Source organism: Puntigrus tetrazona, chromosome 3 (assembly GCF_018831695.1).
Source record: "Puntigrus tetrazona isolate hp1 chromosome 3, ASM1883169v1, whole genome shotgun sequence".
Classification (NCBI taxonomy): domain Eukaryota; kingdom Metazoa; phylum Chordata; class Actinopteri; order Cypriniformes; family Cyprinidae; genus Puntigrus; species Puntigrus tetrazona.
The window spans coordinates 7,914,330-7,933,521 of record NC_056701.1 but is presented as its reverse complement, the minus strand read 5'-3'; the positions used below and the strand labels follow the sequence as shown (position 1 = coordinate 7,933,521).

The 19,192-nt window shown below is 39.5% G+C and overlaps 1 protein-coding gene across 1 annotated transcript in view; it reads left to right on the top strand.

Moving 5' to 3' along the window:
* The window catches only part of LOC122341278 (adhesion G protein-coupled receptor L1-like), a 25,570-nt gene extending 12,452 nt beyond the window's left edge, over window positions 1-13,118 (top strand). The window contains exons 14-21 of the mRNA XM_043234653.1: window positions 2-20; window positions 685-776; window positions 885-1,053; window positions 2,012-2,167; window positions 2,254-2,350; window positions 7,682-7,804; window positions 9,527-9,544; window positions 9,855-13,118. Coding sequence (XP_043090588.1) covers window positions 2-20; window positions 685-776; window positions 885-1,053; window positions 2,012-2,167; window positions 2,254-2,350; window positions 7,682-7,804; window positions 9,527-9,544; window positions 9,855-10,729 — 1,549 coding nt within the window. The 3' untranslated portion in view covers window positions 10,730-13,118. The remainder of the gene's footprint in view (window position 1; window positions 21-684; window positions 777-884; window positions 1,054-2,011; window positions 2,168-2,253; window positions 2,351-7,681; window positions 7,805-9,526; window positions 9,545-9,854) is intronic.
* The last annotated feature ends 6,074 nt before the right edge of the window (window positions 13,119-19,192 follow it).

Sequence of the window (19,192 nt, the reverse complement as noted above, 5' to 3'; positions counted from 1 at the left end):
CTGTGTCCTTCATTATCATGGTATTGTTCTCTCCAAACATTCAGCACTCTCTCTGCTTTGCTCAGAGTTTATTCTTTTTTTCTCTCTCTCTGTCTGAAAACTGCTGCGCTAGTCATATCAAACAAAGCACTTTTGTTCACCTATGGATCTGTTGCTGCTGACGACTATGTTTTGGCTGTAATATGCTTTATATGAGTGCGGAGCTTAGATTAGGTTTAGATATGGAAACTTGCTGACATTTTCGTAATTACAGTATATTTTAATAATGTGTTTTTGTTTTTATTAGTTTGTGAGAAAAAAAAAATATATATATATATAGTTTTTTTTAATCTTTCTAAAGTTCTTTTCTTTCTTGCAATAGCATCAGATCTCTCATCTAACACGAGTGCATTTCTGTGCAAATGTTCGCATCGCCATTCTCATGTAAATTGTTGCATTTAATTGCAGCAATTTAAGATGGAACGATTTCACGAACAATTTACACTGAAATTCTGCTTGTGTTTTATGAATGAGGCTCATTGTTAGGGAGAAAGCCTCGGTTTAAATAATCTTTCCAGTCTGTGTAGACATTTTCTAAAGGCCTTGTCCTTTTTATACAGCCAATGGGCTTTAATTTGTCACAGTGACTTGGAAGTTTTGGTCTTAAAGTTACATTTTTTCTTTTTTCTTGCCTTTGACTTTTAGTTGAACCTGGTGTTCCTCATGATAACACTTCACAAGATGGTCCGTAACTCATCCGCCCTCAAACCCGACTCCAGCCGCCTGGACAACATCAAGTGAGAGACTTTCACTGCAAAAACGCACATTATAGCCACATTATATATGACGTTTTAGTTGTTTGTGTATTGTGTATGTATTGTGAATGTATGCATGTTCTCCCTCAGGTCCTGGGCTCTTGGGGCTATCGCACTGCTCTTCCTCTTGGGTCTGACTTGGGCCTTCGGCCTCCTCTTCATCAATGAGAACACAGTCATCATGGCTTATCTTTTCACTACCTTTAATGCCTTCCAGGGCATGTTCATCTTTATCTTCCACTGTGCTCTGCAGAAAAAGGTCAGTGCCATTAATGTTTCAAACCCAGATAATACTTTGGGGACACATTTGCTGCAAAATTTCCTCAGAAGTTATCTAAATATGGAAAAAGACAAAAATGGTGGTGTCATCCCAGGTTAATACAAGTTGAATATGATCTTGTAGGAATACCTTTGGGTTAGGATACATCTGTGATATTATTAGTTTTATGATACGCTTTATTTGAGGGTGAAGGATGCAATTTCTGCACAATTATTGGCAACAAAAGAAAAATACTAATTGTTTTCAAGCAGGTTTTAAAGCACTCCATCTTTCATCGTTTGGTAAAACAAAGCCCTGCCCCCAAACAAACTCCATTGGTCGATCCCAAGCCCAGTTTTGATACTCTAGCTTCTCAAGCTACTTCCTGTATAAAGGAGTTAAACAGTAGTCAAGCTATCTGAGTTATTAACAAAAAGTGCATTAAATGCATTAAGATGTTTTAAAAAAAATTATATTTAATATGCATACATTTTTACAATCCATTTTTATCTGACACAATAATGGCATTGTTTAGGCATAAATTAGCATGTTACTGTAAAATATATAGTACATTCTGTCACATACTGAAGTATAGAAATGACACTCCTTGTGAAAAGAAGTGTACTTAATTTTATTAAATGTGCAACTGTAGTGTACTTTTTAAAATAATTTATTAAAAAATATTTACTTGCAGATAATAAAATGAGGTACACGGCCATCTTGAGTAAACTTTTACAAATAATTTAAAATGAAATCTTTTGCATGTACACCACGTACTAAAGCATTAACAGATTAATTGATTATAACTTACTTTAATGTTCAGCCAGTTGCATTTAATATTAATTTAAACTAATAAATTTGATTGCAGTTAGCATGTTTGAAAATGGTTTATGGTTTCATTAGCCTACGGTAACTGAACATGTGTAGTGTACTTAAGAGCAAATGTTCTGTGTTTTAGGTGCATAAGGAGTACAGCAAGTGCCTCCGTCATTCTTACTGCTGCAGCCGTACCTCCACCACGAGCTCTCATGGATCGCTGAAGAATTCTGCCCTTCGTGCCAACAACCGCTACTACACCGGGAGCCAGGCGCGTCATGCAGCGGTACACAGACAGGTGACACACATGCACACTGACAGCGTCGCTATTTATAGACTGCTTTTATATTCCATATACCAATTCACCCCGCTCACCTGTTTTAGAGTCGAATTCGTCGTATGTGGAACGACACGGTGCGAAAGCAGACAGAGTCGTCCTTCATGGCTGGAGACATCAACAGCACTCCCACTCTCAACCGTGGTGAGGCCCTCCTTCTGCCTTCGAATTTCCCATCATGCAACTATCTTTGCCTATGTGTCCGCGCTTAAAATGGCCATTTTTTCCACTGAAGTCCCTTTCGAGAAAATCAGTTCACTCAGGGGCCATATTATCAACTATTTCAGGCATGCGGTTCTAACAAGTCCTATCTACTTGATATGCTGAATTCTCAAAAACTGCTGGCTCATTTCACATTGAAACAATGTGACAGTGCCTGTCTCTACGGGAAACAAGCTTTCAGTGACTTTACCGATTGGCAATTGACACTTTTATTTATAAAGTGGGACTAATTCTGCCATATAGCATGTTGCATTTTCTCACGCTCATCATATGAGTCAACCACCCTAGTATATATATACAGTCTTTGGGTTCTCTTACAATACTAGTGAGGTTTTTATATGCAGCAGATTTAATTTTCATTAATATTACTCATTACTATCTCTTTGGACCTTAGAATGTAATAGGCTATTTTTTTGCCCTTTTCATGTGTGTAATGAGAAACAGTGCTCAAAAACAGGCTGCGGGTTTTAATGTCATTATCAATTGTATTTTTTCTCTGCCTATATTTTTTCATTAACAGCTTCTTTTCAAACCCTACACTGCATTGTATATTCAGTAATAACCTATGCTGAAATGCATCACGCAGACTGCTAGTGTTTAGTTACAGCTTTTTCCTAATTCAAGGTTTTTAGCTTATTTTCACTTATTTAAATTAGTTTAATTAAAATCTCTAGCTTCTCATTACATGAACAAGTTTTTTATAGACCAGTGTATTAGTGTATTATGTATGTATTACAGCAATAATTTTTGTTTATTTTTCTATATTTTTATATTTCATTTAAATTAAAGTTTTTATGCACGTTTGTAATTTTTAAATGTTAATATTTAGCTTTTATTTATTTTTATTTAAGTTTTAGTAATGGTAATTTTAGTACTTCATTTCTGAATTTAACTTATTTTAACTTTACTTCAGTTTAAAAAAACATAATCTTTAGTTAAGTTAATAACAACTCTGTTATAGACCTTCTTGCTTTTTGTAGATTTCTTTTAATAAATGCATTTTGATTTCAGAAAAAGGCATGTGTTCATAATACACTGAACTGATTCAAAATTTTTTTACATTTGTTCAACGCTTGACCTGTAATGGAAGACCAAAGGCCATTGCAGTCCAGACTTTTTGTCTGAAATCCTAGCAATTTTCTGCATTTTTCACATCCATGAGCCACTGTAAAAAGTGAACCAAAGAAATCCAGAAGTTTCAAGCTCATCCACTTCGTCTCGTAAAGATCCTCTCTGTTTAAGAAGTGAGAGAACAACAAAATCATCCTTACTGCTTTAAGACTCAAATTAGTATTGTCCTGCACATTTTTTTGCAACTGATTAATTGACACGTATCAGACTCAGTGTGCAAGGTTTCTGTGTATGACAGATTTTTTGAATAACGAATATGAAAATATGCATTTCGGACTAAGTGTGCAATGTGCAAGTGCCCCTGTTATGGTTTATAAAAGGTTCAAATTTAGTTTTTTGCGAGCTGACATGCATGCAAGGGCAAAAAACTATTAGATCTTCTTAAAATATGCATTTATTGTTACCTTATTTGTTCAACAACTTCCAAACAATTCGTTTAGTGATTCATGTTCCAAACCCCTCTGGTGATTGGTCGATTTTATTTAAAGCGGTGTTTGTGAGCTTCAAACGCTACAAAAACCGGCACAAAGAGTGAATTTGCATTTTCATTCAGTCCAATGCGAAGTTTTCCTTGTTCTGCATGCGCAACAAGAGAGCGGGCAATATGTCAACATGAAACGGCTTGGGACTTGTTTTAAAAACGACTTGTTTCAATGATTTCAGTCCTTTCTGCTGAGATACAATATTTATGCACGGTGCATTTTCATATTTAAAACATTGCGGGATTTCGTTCACTTAGAGCTGCGTTGCACACTGCACGAAAAGGTACGTTTCAAAATAATAGGGGCACATTAAGTGACGGTTAATAGAGAGAATGCAAGAGGCAGGTTGTTTCCATCACCGGATCCGGAGTGTGGCGTCACCACCGTTCTGATCATCCCAGGGATCAATGTTTGTGGGTGGAGAGGGGGGCGACGACAGAGAAGCCGCAGCTAAATCAACCGCCACTCTTTATGCTAATTCTATCCATTTTGTTTTTAATGAAGTGATTAGCCGCCGAATGAACGGGGGGTAATTACTCTAATTGAGGAGAATGACAGTAGCGTCCTCACTGCAGCGCGCCGATTGTTGCTTTCCGGGGACTTTAATCAAGGCGAGAGAGAGAGAAAGTTCGAGGCAGAAAGGCAGATCTAAACCATATAGCTGGAAAAAAAAAAGAAGAGAAGAATAGATTCCGGAGAGAGGAAACGGCAGGGTTTTGTGCCGCAGGAGAAAAGTTTTTGGATGTTACAAGAGTGAATGGCAGACAGAAGTAGAGATGGAGGGTAATGAAAGGGCGTGTGTATGTGCACACCGCTGTCTTTATCAGATTCATCTCCTATCGCTCTCATTTCCCACTTCACCGCCGTGTGAAGTCTTCTCTGTGCTTCCAAGAGCTGCCGTCGTACCTCAACCTCCCTCCCGCTGGCCTAGATTCCCCTCACATTTTACACATGACACTCCAGTGAGATATTTACAGGAATTAAAGAAATGTTCAAAGGTTCAATACAAGTAAAGCTTTATCAGCAGCATTTGCGGTTTAATGGTGATTCACACAGAACACGGTTTTCACGCCGTCCTCTGTTTTGGTACCATTAATCTGAAGGGCTTGACGGAAAAAATCTGAAAACATGACTTGTTCTCCAATAATGAAAAATTAATCACCCTCCGGGCCTTCCAAGATGCAGAGGAGTTGGAGAAATTTTGCATTTCATCACTTGCTCGTCAATGGATCTTTTGCAGTGAATGGGTGCCATCAGAATTGGTCCAAAAAACATGATAATCAAAACATAACAATAATCTACAAGAAATCCACACCACTCAAATCTATCAATTAGTGAAAATCTGCATATTTGTAATGAGCAAATTCATCATTAAAACGTTTTTGCTTTGTCCAGTGCAAAATTTCTCATCTACATCAGGAGAGAAATATAAACAGATCAAGCGGCATTTACAAGCAAACGCCGTTCAGAACAGATATGCCATTTTTGATGTGAGAGGACAATTGGAGATTAACTTCTTTGACTTTTTGTACTTTTTTTCTAGAAGAAGCTTTAATATGAATTGTGGAATCGTATTTTGTCCAGAAGGAAGATTTATTTAAAAATGCTTTGCTCTAAAATTGGTTGTAAATTTAACACTTTCTTGCCAAGAAATGGCAGGCGAAACAATGAATCGAAAGTCAATTTTAAAGTAGAAAAACTGAAACAAATTTTACTTATTTACAACTTTACAAAATCATTTTCACAGAGTACAAACACACAGCTTTTTAATTCAATTGCCAAAAATTATTAGACTTGAGATGTGTGGATTACTTTAATATTACTGTGACGATTTAATCACTGCAGGGGATTCATTGGTGAGCAAGTGATATATCTGCAAATCTCCTTCCAAATTAATTTACATCTTGGGTATATTGTCAGCCCTTTTTTACATTTTTGGGTAAACCATCTTATAAAGCACTTGCATTGCATTGTTATGTGCTACTGATTTAATTTTGCGTGGCGGAGTTTGTGCAACGTAAAGCAGATCTGGTATCCTTACTGTGTATTACACAAACCTAACAGGTTTTCTCGTGTCAAATAATGTTTAGTTTATCTTTTACATAGCTTAAACGGCGCTGTGGGGCTTTAGCAGCATTACATGGTCGTGAAAAAGCAAAGTTGACAGATGGAATAGGTCACACTAGTCTCATGTTTAATTCTTGTTGGTGTGCTTAACAGCGTGTTTACTACATTGTCTGACTGTAATGAGGAATGAGCTGGAATTATTTTCTGTGATAATCAATTTTATGCCACAAATGCTGGTTGCACAGCTTTACTTTTATTAAACTTGGAACATTCCTGCAAGAGGTAAGAAATGTGGCGAGCGTGAGCGAGCGCATGTCTAAAATTAATTCTTGAGGCGGTCCTCTCTGATAGATGATAGCGCGAGAGCGCAAGGTTGCACTTTGCCTCAGTCCACTCGATGTCATACTGGCCTCTTTTTAATTTCATGGCATTTCTGTCTGAAAGCCCCAGGCTGCAGCTCTGCGCCTGTATTATGGGCCATACTGAATGTTCCATTTCTCTGAGTCACATTTGTCTACTGCAAGCGTTCACATTTCACTGGGAAATGAACCCACATTTCAGTGGCTGCTCTGTGGAACTACATAATAGCAAATATTACCATTTCCCTCCCAATGACTCCATCTGACAGTGAGTCATGGAATTACGCTCCACGACTACTCTTCAAATACATTTCGGCTTCGCTGCAAATAAACACTTCATCAAATCAGCCATTACGACTTCGCACAACATTTGTTTTTTTTTGTTTTTTTGTTTTTTTGTGAAATATCAAACAAAATTAACACACTGTTGAGTAGATTCTGCTTAACCTTATTGTGAAATGCAAATAGCAAATCCATGTTAATATGATGTATTATTATTACTCTTAAAATTGATCCTGGATACTCATGGCCACGGTAAAGATATTAACTATTTTTCACTATTACTAAACCAGCAGTTATGGCTTTTGCCTCAGTAAACTCTTAATTTGCTGCGTATTAGTAGTTAGAAAGTTAGTTGATAAGTTTAGGTGTTGGATAGGATTAGGTATATAGAATACGGTTGTGCAGAATGAATGCTTACAATGATAAACAGCCAGTATGTTAATAATAGGCATTCTAATAAGTAACTAGCTGATAATGAGAATTGGTCCCTATATTAAGGTGTTATAAATCAGGAATTGAAACAGCTTATATATCATTGTAAAACAGACAATTAATCTTACTTTGTGACTAGCAGAAGTATGCCACTTCTCTGAACAAATATTTTGTTAAAAACTATTAAAATTTTAAGAAAACAAAGATCACAGGGTCAACTGGGGCATATGCAGATCATGCTAAAATACAATTTAGAATGAAAGAATATGGTAACACTTTATTTTACCAAAAAAAAGACCAATAAACCACTTTATTTTAGACTAATTCTTATTATTTGCAACTATAACTAGTTGTTTATTAGCATGAATATCACTAGCATATTAATGATTCTGCATGACCATATTGTATTGGTATAACAACATATCATTCACGACACGGCTTTTGAAAGTCAGAGTCACAAAATATTATGACGTTTATAATGTAAAGAAATTTCTTTTTAGGTACAATGGGAAACCATCTTCTAACCAATCCTGTGCTGCAAACCCGTACAGGAAGTTCACCTTACAACACGCTGCTGGCTGAAACGTTTACCCCTCCCTCGCCTGGAGTCTTCAACTCTACTGGTAAGTGTAGGTGGAACCTGAGATCGCTTTAATATCTTAACCGTTTATCACATAGAGTTTAAGAACTGTTTGAGTCTCAAACTGCGCTCAAATTTGCCCTAATGCAGCCTAAAGTCACATTTTATAGACTAAAGGTAGCTATTCTTAACTATTTAGCTACGAATGAGCTTTCTCCAAGCGATAAAAGTTTATTATTATTATTATCATCATTATTGTACATGCCGTTCCTGCCACAGTGTGTGTGTGTGTCACCAATGGTATTCATGGGCTGCGATCTGTGCTCTCTAGTGCATATGCTGTGTGTGTGTAGATCTGTGCATGTGAGTTTACACCCTGTTGGTCTGTCAGTGTGATTCAGAGGGGTGGACAGGGGCTGACCATCTGGCCGGCGTTTTAATCCCTCCTGCTGGAAAGACAGACCAGAGCATCGATTAAAGCTAGGGTTGAAGTTGAGTGACTGACAGTGGAGCGTTCCCTGAAGATTCGACACAGAGTATCGGCATGGCTGTGTCCGTGCCGCACACACATACGGCCCAGGCTTCTCTTTCTCGTACCGTTCGCCTTCGTGTGCCAATTGAGAAGCAGCGAGAGAAAGATAGCTGCGGTTCCCATGTCAGTGGGGTGAAATTTAAGACAGCGTCTCTGTTGAATATTTTAAACGTTCCCTCTCTGTGTAATGTGTCAGGCTGACGGTGCGCCACTCGGCTCGGCTCGGCTGAGAGGACATTTTTAGAATGCTTATGGAGAGGAAGTAGGAGGAGGGCCTCATTAGAATGTCTAATTACTCTCTCTCTGCACAGAGGAGCGTTGATTAAAATCATACCGGGCATTAATATTTAAACCCCCACACGCCTTGGTCTGCGCCGCCACACGCATCTCCTGCGTTCAATACACGCAGACGAGTTAAAAGAATATCACAACATCTCTGCCGTGTGAAGGGGCGCGTGAAATAAACATCGTCTTGACTTTATGAGGTTGAAATGTGAATAACGTCTCACCGAATAATGATCGTGCCAAAACCAAACAACAAAGCTCTGCTTCTAAACTCCTCAAACCAGAGAATGAGTGACTGTTCCTAAGACCCCAACTTTCAAGATGAAAGGAGTGAGATACTGATCTGAAACTCCCCAGTCTGCAAAATCAGACACTATTTTTACAGTTTTCTTACTTTATCTTGCAAATACATGAGAGTTTTTTTTTTTTTTTTTTTTATGTAAACCATAAGGCAAGCTGAGGGAATAGTGAAAACTCACTCACATTAATTGTCCTCTCTCTTTTTATCTCTCTCGCATGTTATAGATTCCCTAAAAAAGTGTTGTATTTAATATAAATTTACCTTAATTGAGTTCTTAATTTAAATCCCCAGCAAAATAATACTGTGATGGAATGATTAATTTGATAGTTTTATTACATTTATAAAAATATTACAGAAATATGCTCTCAAAAAATTAACCTCTCATGTTATTCTAAACTTTAATAACCATTTAAAGTTGCTTTTTATTTTTTTTTTCTCTCTCTCTCTCCATTGATGTCTATTGTTGTCTCTTTATGGCTGTAACATTATTTCAACAACAGAGTTCCTAAGTGTGACATTTGTTTATGGTGGCGTTCAAGAAAGTCGGTTTCATGTAAAGCCCAAGGTAGAGACTTATCATTGATCACTGTTGTTGTCTTGTCTTTTGTCTTACTTTGCCCTCACATGGCTTCACCATGGATCCACAGGAACTTTCCGTGACCCAAGTAAGACTCTTTCCCCTTTCAGGCTTATGGCTACTTTCAGTGTTTTATAGGCTAATTTTGCAGAATGATAACCTCTTCACGTGTGCAGTGAAGCCTGTGCTTCTATGTACACAATTTACGTCCCTGGTAATAACTTGCCTCTGTCCATAAGCCTATTAATCTTGTGATGGAAGTTGCGTTCCCCATTATTGATTTAATCTCAGATTCTGTTGCTTTGAATCCTCGTCTTGATTAAAATAGGTAATGAAGTGCTTACTTCTCCCTTCTCCTTTTTCATTTGCTTACCACCTCTCATTTGCTCTCTCAACAGAGAGCACCCTGTCTAAAAACCGAGATCATGGAGGCATGGAGACGCTACCTCTAAATGGGAACTTCAACAACAGCTATTCTCTGCGTAGTGTTGGGGGTTCAGGAGCTCCCGGGGGAAGCTGTGACTTCCTGGGAGGTGGAGATAGCCCCCCTCCTGTGTTCAACCCCCGTGGTTCAGAAACTCTCGGCGGCATACGGAGAAACCTCTCTGACGCAGCAGCGTTCGAGAAGATGATCATATCGGAACTTGTGCACAATAATCTCCGAGGTGGTGGAGGGGCTGGGGGCGTTGACAGAACATGTGGCAGTCTGGTCAGAGGAATGGGGCGGGGCGGAGGCGGGGCAGAGCCAACGATAGGCATGGAGGACAACGACGACTTTCGTTCGCGAGAAGTGCGTCAGCGCACGCCGCAAGATGTGGAACTTCTTTACAAAGCTCTGGAGGAGCCCCTGCTCTTGCAGCGTGCCCAATCCGTGCTCTACCAGAGCGACCCAGACGAGTCCGAAAGCTACACGGCCGACCTGACCGAGAGTTTGGGCCACAGTGGTCACAGCGGCCAAAGCGCAACAGGCCAGGGCCAAAACGGAGGCCCCGATTCGCCTGCGCGGGACTCCCTCTATACCAGCATCACCAACCTGCGAGATTCGCCCTACCCCGACAGCAGCCCAGAGCCTCTGGAGGTGGTTCCGCGTTCAGCCCAGCCTCCGGAGGAGCTGTACTACAGCTCGGGTCGGCCTGCCATAGGCTCCCGCGGAGCACCTATGCAGACCTTCTACCAGGCTCCGCCTAGGAGACCGAGCACTGAAGCCCACCCCGCCCCTGAGCCCCCTCACAGCGAGGGAGATGGACAGATGCAGCTGGTCACAAGCCTGTGACCACGAGAAAGAGGTGGAGGAGGAAGAGCGCCACAGGGTCTGATGCAAAGTGCCGCTGGCGATGATGGACTCCTCTCCTGTCTCTGACACCCTCCTTATGTCTGGTTGCCTTTTTGCTCTTTCATTTGTTTTGAAGTAAGAGGTAAGGAAAGCCTAAACAGGGAGAGCGACAGAGAGGTTTGTCTCCATGGCAGCAGGCTCTCTGAAGTGCTGTGTAACCACTCTGCTCTCTCATCAGCATCATTTTCTCCTCCCTCCTGACGCACACACATAGAGAAAGAGCAAGTCCAACTATCTGCCTTTTCTCAGTGGACGTCTCTGCCTTCAGCTCTCTCTGCTCCAAAAATATCGTCAAACTTCACACCGGGTTTCTATTTCTGTGTTTTATTTCAAGTCCTATCTTTAAAATGTTACTTTTGCGTAACTCCTTACCTTCGCTTTCCTTTCTCCATCATTATTTGATGAGAGCTGTTACGTGAGGAAATGGGGGTATGCCATTATACTGCAAGTGACAAAAAAATCTCTCTGAAAGCTCTTCAGTGTTGCCAAAAATAACTGTTTTTGAGCCAGGACACAAACTGGAATCTACACACACGCGCACACACACACTCACAGAAGTGCTTGTTACTGAACATCAAGAGTGTGAACATATGCTCATGAAAAAGGAAAACAAGGACTATTGTTCAGACACAGGTAGCGGGAAGCTGCCTCAGTGGAGTTGCCTTTATTTCTTTCTCTGAACTGACTCTTCTGTATAGAACAACCGCAGAGACTGGGAACGAGGTGGGGGGCGTTAGGGCGCAACCCATCGTCAGCTGGGTCGTTTGAAGCCTATTGGCCATGGGACCTCTCGTGAATGAAACTCTGTAGGGTTTTGTCTCTGATCCACAGAAGGGGTTGGATTAAGGACTGAACCTGCTCTCCGAATCACTGATGGATGTTGTAGGTGGACGTGCTGTATCACCTGTGTTATTGTGGCTAGAAGAATTTTTTTGCTACCGTTCCAGCCATTCTTCAAGTCCGACCTCTGTACATATGAACCACACGAAAGCAAAAGCAAGTCTTACTCTACTCGTCTCCTGTACATAGAAGAACAAAAGCAACAAAAAAGTATCAAAATACTATGAAAAACAGTTGTACTGCAACGGAAATCGAAAATAAAGATGTTTTGAAGTTTGTGACCTAAACACCACGCCACTCTCTCCCTCTCTCTTTCTTTCGCTCTCTCCGGCCCTCGTTCGGTCCTGCCCTGGAGCACCATGGTGCCAGGAAATCTAATTGTCTGCCAAGAGACAGCGAGAGAGAGAGACAGAAAGAGAAGGATTTTACATACAAACGAGATAAATCCTGGCACAATTTTTATGTAATATAACCCATTACATTGTTGGTAATGTTTGACCTTCAACATTCACAGACAGGAAGCGCTTGACGTGAATGGAAGGGCAATACACTGTGCCTCAGGGGCGCACTGGTGCATTGTGGGTTGATTGACAGCAGCCATAATGTAGTGTTGGTTATATTTTATCTGGAAGATGTAATAGATCAGACGACTAGATGAATAGAATATAAGATATTTAGGTGAAAAAAAAAATTGGGGGGCACATTCGGAAACGTTTCAGTCGCAAACCCTAGATTGTATTTGACTGTTTTTACATACCAATATCAGCTGTTGTTTCTGAACCTGGTGTGACAGTTGATTTACAATTTGTATGTGTATGTCTGAACGTGAACATTTGGATGCCTGTGAAACAAGAGTACGTATGTGAGCGAGTGTGTATCTCAGAGGCTATTTTTACTGGGTTAGATGGACCCGCATTAGAAGAACAGGAAGCAGAGTAAATCTATATCTATATAAGAGCTCAGTATAAGCTTCCATTTAAAAGACTTTGTTAAAGGTATTTTAAATGTTGTTTTTTTGCCAGTCAGGTACAATGGAAACTGAGGTTGAGAACAAAAAAATTTAAAATCAAAACAAAACAGGTTTAGCATTCATTGAGCAACAGGAACTTCTGACCAATGAGACACAGCCTCTGTGGTTTAGAATCCCCATATGCAAATGAGCTGCATAGCCTATTGAACAAAAGAGAGGTATGTCATGAGTGCTCCGCCCCTCTGAAGTCTGCTCAATCTTCAAGTCGTTCATGTCTTTATTTATTAATATTTATTTGTCTTTTTTGATTATTTATGCACATATTCATTTATTCAGTGTGGTTTCCATTCTGTGTACAAAGCATATGTAAGGGTGACGAGAGCATGCTATATTTTGAAAAGCATACTAGCATACTACTCTTGCTGCAGTATATACTATGTATCCTTTGCACAGCATGCAAATTTTATCTCAAATTACCAAATTTTTTTGTTTTGTTTTGTTCCGTTTTTTTTTTTTTTTTTTNAAGAAATATTAAGAGTACAATGTTATTAAATAGAATTCAGGCAGTATAAATGATTTTGTCCCAAAGTTCAAATTTGTTTATTTGATCTTTTTATTTCCAATGTGATGGGTGAACCGAAAATGTTGTTTGTAATTTTTCATTTTTTAATTGGATTGGACTGCCAAAAGCAAAAATGGTCTATTTTCCAAAAATACTTTAATTTTTCCAGTCCTCATTAAATATTATTTTCTGAATAATCCAACACGATGAGCTCAGTGAAGGAGGTTTGAAGTGTTTATTGTGAAACATCCTGTTAAAAAAAAATAACTAAAAAAAAANAGTATACTATGCAGTAAGAAGCTAGTATGCCATTCCAAACATAGCCATATAGAGAAAGAGAGAGAGAGAGCAGGGGTGAGTATCTATGTTTAATGTCAGAGGAAGAGGTGATGTCAAAACTACACAAGTCTGCAGCTGGTTTAGAGAAGGTCCGCTGCACCCACTGTCAAATGTGGAGAACATTGTGCATCCCGAATCAACATCCTATCATTCAATTCAAGCACCATCTGCACCATCTCTCTCTTTCTCTATCTCTCACTCCTGTAAGTCTTCTAAGGGGACGTGTGTGCAATCCATTGCATGGTAACTTGTACTGATTGACACAGGGTCAGTATGTTCACCGGTGTGCTGTGGTTAGTACACCCGGTCCTATATTTAGCCCGAGGCATGTATGATCAGCTTTTCTTTAAAGCAATGACCTGAACATTTTTTTTTACTTGCTTTTCTTGCAAATATTTTCCATGTTGATGAGTAGGACCAGCTTCAACTGGTCAGCAGGTTTGACCGTTTGAATGTATTGTCATACACCATTGTGAAGTGGCTCTTAGAGCTTAGGATGCCCTCTAAGAAGATCTGCTCCTGACTCATGGCCCTCTGCCCACCTGGCACCACATCGCTGCTGTTTTACCCCCCTATACCCTTCTGCACTGGCCCGCGGGAGAGGCTGTTTACCTCTCTCCCTCCATCCCTGGAGACGTCCAATGTGCGTCACGTTCTGTGCATCTCTCCTTTTTGTGCCCTTGCTCGTTTTTATTTCCCATCTACCCTTCTTCCACGTTCCCCCTCCTGTTCCCCTCTTAGCTCACTGAAATGTTTTTACATGGCTTTCTTAGCTGAGCATTAATGTGGGAAGATTTGTTATGTTAGTCAAAGGCTTTGTTTACATGGGACTGAAGGGATAATATAGTACAGTGTTGAATATGGTGATAATGACAGTGATTATACGGGGTAGTAAACTGCTAGACTAAAGCCTGCTCCGAGGGACTGCTACCACCTCCAAAATCCCCATACAACCCCTGATTATCATAATAATACTAAGAGCTATAATCTAGCGGAGTCAACCCACCATGCTCCCGCTCTCTGGGTTTCTCTCTTTGTCTTTCCCCCCTCTCGCTCTTTGAGAGCACTTGTGTTCACTGTTCTTTAGATATGAAAGGAGTCACCCTGATCCGCTCTCCATATCGGCCTCGTTTTCATGTCTTCACATTCAAATGGAGAGGCAAAGAGTGCATGAGTAGACACCGGATGACTAGGCCCAGATGGAATCTGCTGCTTTCCCCATTTTTATGCAGAAAGAGTTTAAATCCGATAAAATGTGTTCGGTTGAGCTCAGAGTGCTACACTTTTATTGGTAGCTGAATGAAATTTTCCAAAATATGAAAAGAACCCCTGAAATCGCTTGACAAATGCAGAGCTTTTTCCTATTTTGAATTTCTATTTGGCACAAGTAGTTTGGGCGGGATATATCTACTGTAGCTAAAGGTAGATCTCAAGGAACAGGTTTGGGCACAAAAATGCGTATATTCCCACAGATGAGTCATGAGTATGTTTGGTTGGTGGTCTCAGCAGAGAAAGGACATTTTAAATGTGTGTATTTTCTAAAAGTTCAATGTTTAGGAGTACAAAACCTCTAGACGTGGACAAAACATTTCGAAACTGTCATTTATATGTCATGGGGTCTTTAATAATGAAACTCGAGGGACTGGAGATTCAACATTCTTCAACGTTGTGATTGACGCGTGCTCCAGTTCTGCACAAATCTTGAGTTTTCCGTAAGCACAGATTCTGTATGGGCCTGTGAGACCAAGAGGAACTATGAAAGTTCCTCTTTCCAGACACCCGTCTTTTGTCCCTCTCCACACAGGTGCAGTCGCACCGGCCTACACTCCTGTGATCTGACAGTCTGCCACCTTGCTGTCAACCCAATCCTCAGCTGGGGCTCGGCTCCAGAGAGCCTGAGTCATGACCTCTGATCATGAGCCATCCCCCTCTGTAGCACGGAAGCTACGTTTTTAAAGCCACATGTTGACTTGATGTCCAGATACTAGGCTAGATATAATAAATTGAGAGAGAGAGAGAGAGAGAGANNNNTCAGCCCTGGGCAAAGCACCCCACCTGCTCGGCCACACCGCTTCTGACAGGCAAAGAGAGCCCCTGGAGTTAAATGACATGTTTTATTGGGATCCCTCAGTCACTGAGCTATCAACACCTTCCTGTAACACAGAAGCATTTTAACACCACCACAGCCACCGAACAAGAGACCATTCTGATAGAGCTTACTTACACCCTTTTCCATCGAAATGGTGCTTGTTTTAACAGGATGCGTGAACGTCTTCTACAATTGGCCCACATTTCCTCTGACTTAAGAGCTGAGCGATGATGAGTATGTTACTACATAAACTGAACAATTCAGTGCTACATCATCTTTTAAGGTGCAGTTACATTTTCCAAAAATACAATCGTTTGGGACACATACAGCGTTGACCAATAGAACAGTGCATGCTGGTGGGTCAATCATAGATATGCAGGAAACTAGTGGATTTTTATTTACATATTTAGTCTTGTCATTTCGAGAGCGCATTTTACCATCCATAAAATCTGTGTCTTTATCATGAGCTGGCTATGATGTAAAGGAAGTCCTTTAAAACCTATTTAAGTATTTATTTCATAATGTAACATTTATAGCAAAACAATTCTTTTAATATTTCAAACACACAACATTTGTAAATTAAAGCAATAAACCACAAGAGGCCGTGCACTACATTAAGCAGAGTGCCCAAAACTCTTTAAACCATGGTAAAATTACTGTAAATGACAGGGTTGAGTGATTATTGTGAAAAATGATAACAACAGCAATATGATTAAAGATACAAATGTATAATAATTAGTTCAGACTAAACATTTCATATGCTAAATAGTATAGTTAAACGCAATGCAATAATCTGAGTGCAAGAGTATTAGCATTTTACAATAAAGTTGAAGCTATCGGTTTTATTAAAATCATTACAGACTGACAGCGAAATTGCAGTTATTATAGGCTGTTAAGTGTGACATTTTAGTGTTTTTGGTTTGAGATTTAAGCAGCGGTTGTGGAGAGCTGAACCAGCATTTTTCTCAGAAGGAAATGTGTGGATTGGGCCAGATTGGCCACCAGCACCGTGTCGGTTGAAAAGGGGTTAACTGTCACAAACAGAGAGGGTACAGGCACATCTACGCACTAATAATGTTGTATTATTTGGTCTCTTGGAGTGTGTCTGTGCAAGAAACGGCACCTGTACCGTAATTTTTAGAATATGTTAGACTGTGACGGTAGCCCAGTGGGGAGGTTCATGTCGTAACTGTAAACCAGCTGTCTGTCAGTCTTCAACAACGGATCGGTCAGGCAGGGTTACACCAGAACACAGAGCTCTGGGTAATACAGACTCCCTAAACAGTGCTCACAAAACACTAACATGTAAGTCGCGCCTGAGCTGTGTAGTTTTTTGGGGGGTTTTTGCACTCTGTGCAGGAGGGCATTACACGTTTAAGTTGGACCAATCTGAAGCAAGCCGTGGTTTTTTTTAGGCATGCCTTTGGCTGTATGTTTGCATATTAAATATGTTTGACCCAGAGGGGCCGTGTGGACCAGCGTTCAGCAGATAGGTGGGTCTGGACCGGTCTTCTAGAAAAATCACCGCCTTATCATACAAGCAAGTTTCTATAAGAAACATCCAGTGATTTAGTTCAAGCATTGTGTTCCCGTCCTTTTGGGTTTTTTTAGGTTTTGTGAAAGGAGGCAGGGTCAGAATTACCCTAGAATGTATTAGGCCTTCTTGAGTTGGACTATCATAACAGTACATCTTTGTGTGATCGCGCAGTATTAGACATTGTATAAGATAAAATTCGAACATGGGAGAAACAAGTAGTAGTCATCAAAGGCCAGGGTGATGATTATGTCATTGAGCTTATGTATCTTGTAACTTTTTTTTTTTTCGTTCTAAACTCATTTGTTTCATTCGAACAGCTTTTTGATTACATTACGACGCTTGAGTCCCGTGTAACAGGAGGGTTAATGTGATTTACTGTTTTTATTGAAGAATGATATGTGTTTTATTTCTCACCGTCATTGCTTTGACAGCTGTTTGGGCCAAAGGGGATGGTTTTATGTAAGCGTTTGCGTCATTGCAGGTCAGTACGACCCTGTATCAGCACATATTAATAAAAAATTACTAAAACCGAACATTGTTCGTTTCGTGTCTGAGGTGGGTCAGAACTCACAAACTCACTCTACAAATTAATATTCAAGTGTTTTATCTTCACGGGTTTTTTTGTTAATGATTATGCAAATTAATTCAACTGAAATGGCTATATTCTAAAACATTTTTTTCCCTTCTGCCTTGAAATCCGTTTATAATGTCAGTCAAAGTTTCTTGCACAAAACATATGTAATTACGTTTTGCATGGCAAACTTTCAACCTCTGTAACCTTTAGAATTACACAGGCATTTTTGATGCTGTCACGCAGGAACTTGGGGATGGGAATGTGCTATTACTGTTCATAGCTAATTTATGTGGTAATTCATAGTTAATTCATAGCCAATAATTTTACAGTATTTTAGAGTAAGATATAATGCAACATTAAACCATTGACAATTATTTTAAAAAACATGGGACAGCATTTATGTGTTTGTTTTTACTGTATGTTCCCCTGAAAACATACAAGATCTAGATGAGCTTGTTTCTTTACTGGATCAGGTTTTACTTGCTCATAAATGAGAACAGCTGATAAATAATTAATCATAATAACCCCCACTCCAGTCCATAAAGTAACGTTTTTAAAGGGATAATCCATAATAATGTTTCTTCCAGATCTTTCACATCAAAATTCACAGTTTTAAACAGTTTTAAACTTTTACTTTTTTTTTTGTTTGTTTGATCTGTGCATATTTCTCTCCTGTTTCCTGTTTCACAAGATGACTTTTGTACTGGAGAAAGCAATATTAACCATAACAAATCAAATGATCAGAATTACATATTTTTTTATTATGATTTTTTTTAACACTTTTCACTACACAAAATGTTAATTGACGGAGCAGTTGAATTGTGGATTTTTATCAGATGTTTAGACTCTCATTCTGACTGCACACATTCACTGCAGAGGATCCACCGTTGAGCAAGTCTCCAAAATCAGTTTTTACGAAGAAACAAGCTCATTTATATCTGGGTGGTCTGAAGCTGGGTGAATTTAAAGCCCATTTTCGGGTGAACTATTCCTTTCGAAAAGCTGATGATGCAGAGATGCAGTTATTACCCACATAACCAGGAACAGCACAATCACTGAACTTCCTGCACATCTAAATATTAATAGGAATAACAATATCTTCTTCTGGGACTGAACTAATGACCTGAATTAAGATCTGTCAAGTTTCTAACTGAAATCGTTATGCTCCCTAAACAGTTAAGATATTCTAGAGTCAGGATGTTTCTGTAATACGGTCTCTTGTGAATAATAATAGTGTCTTACTTCCTTATTACTTCACAGCGACAGTGAATAGGTGTTCATGTGAAAATGTGGCCAGATGTTAATTTGCTTGTAGTTCATATAGTTGCTACATCACACCTTTTGAGAGTAAAACGTAACTTAAAAGGGAAATCAAGGGATAAGCTGTAATAACAGTTTTCTACTGTAAAAAAAAAAAAAAAAAGTTTACAGTAGTAGTCCTGTAAAAACACAGTAAGTGGCTGGCAACCCAGCTGCCAGTATTTTACTGTAA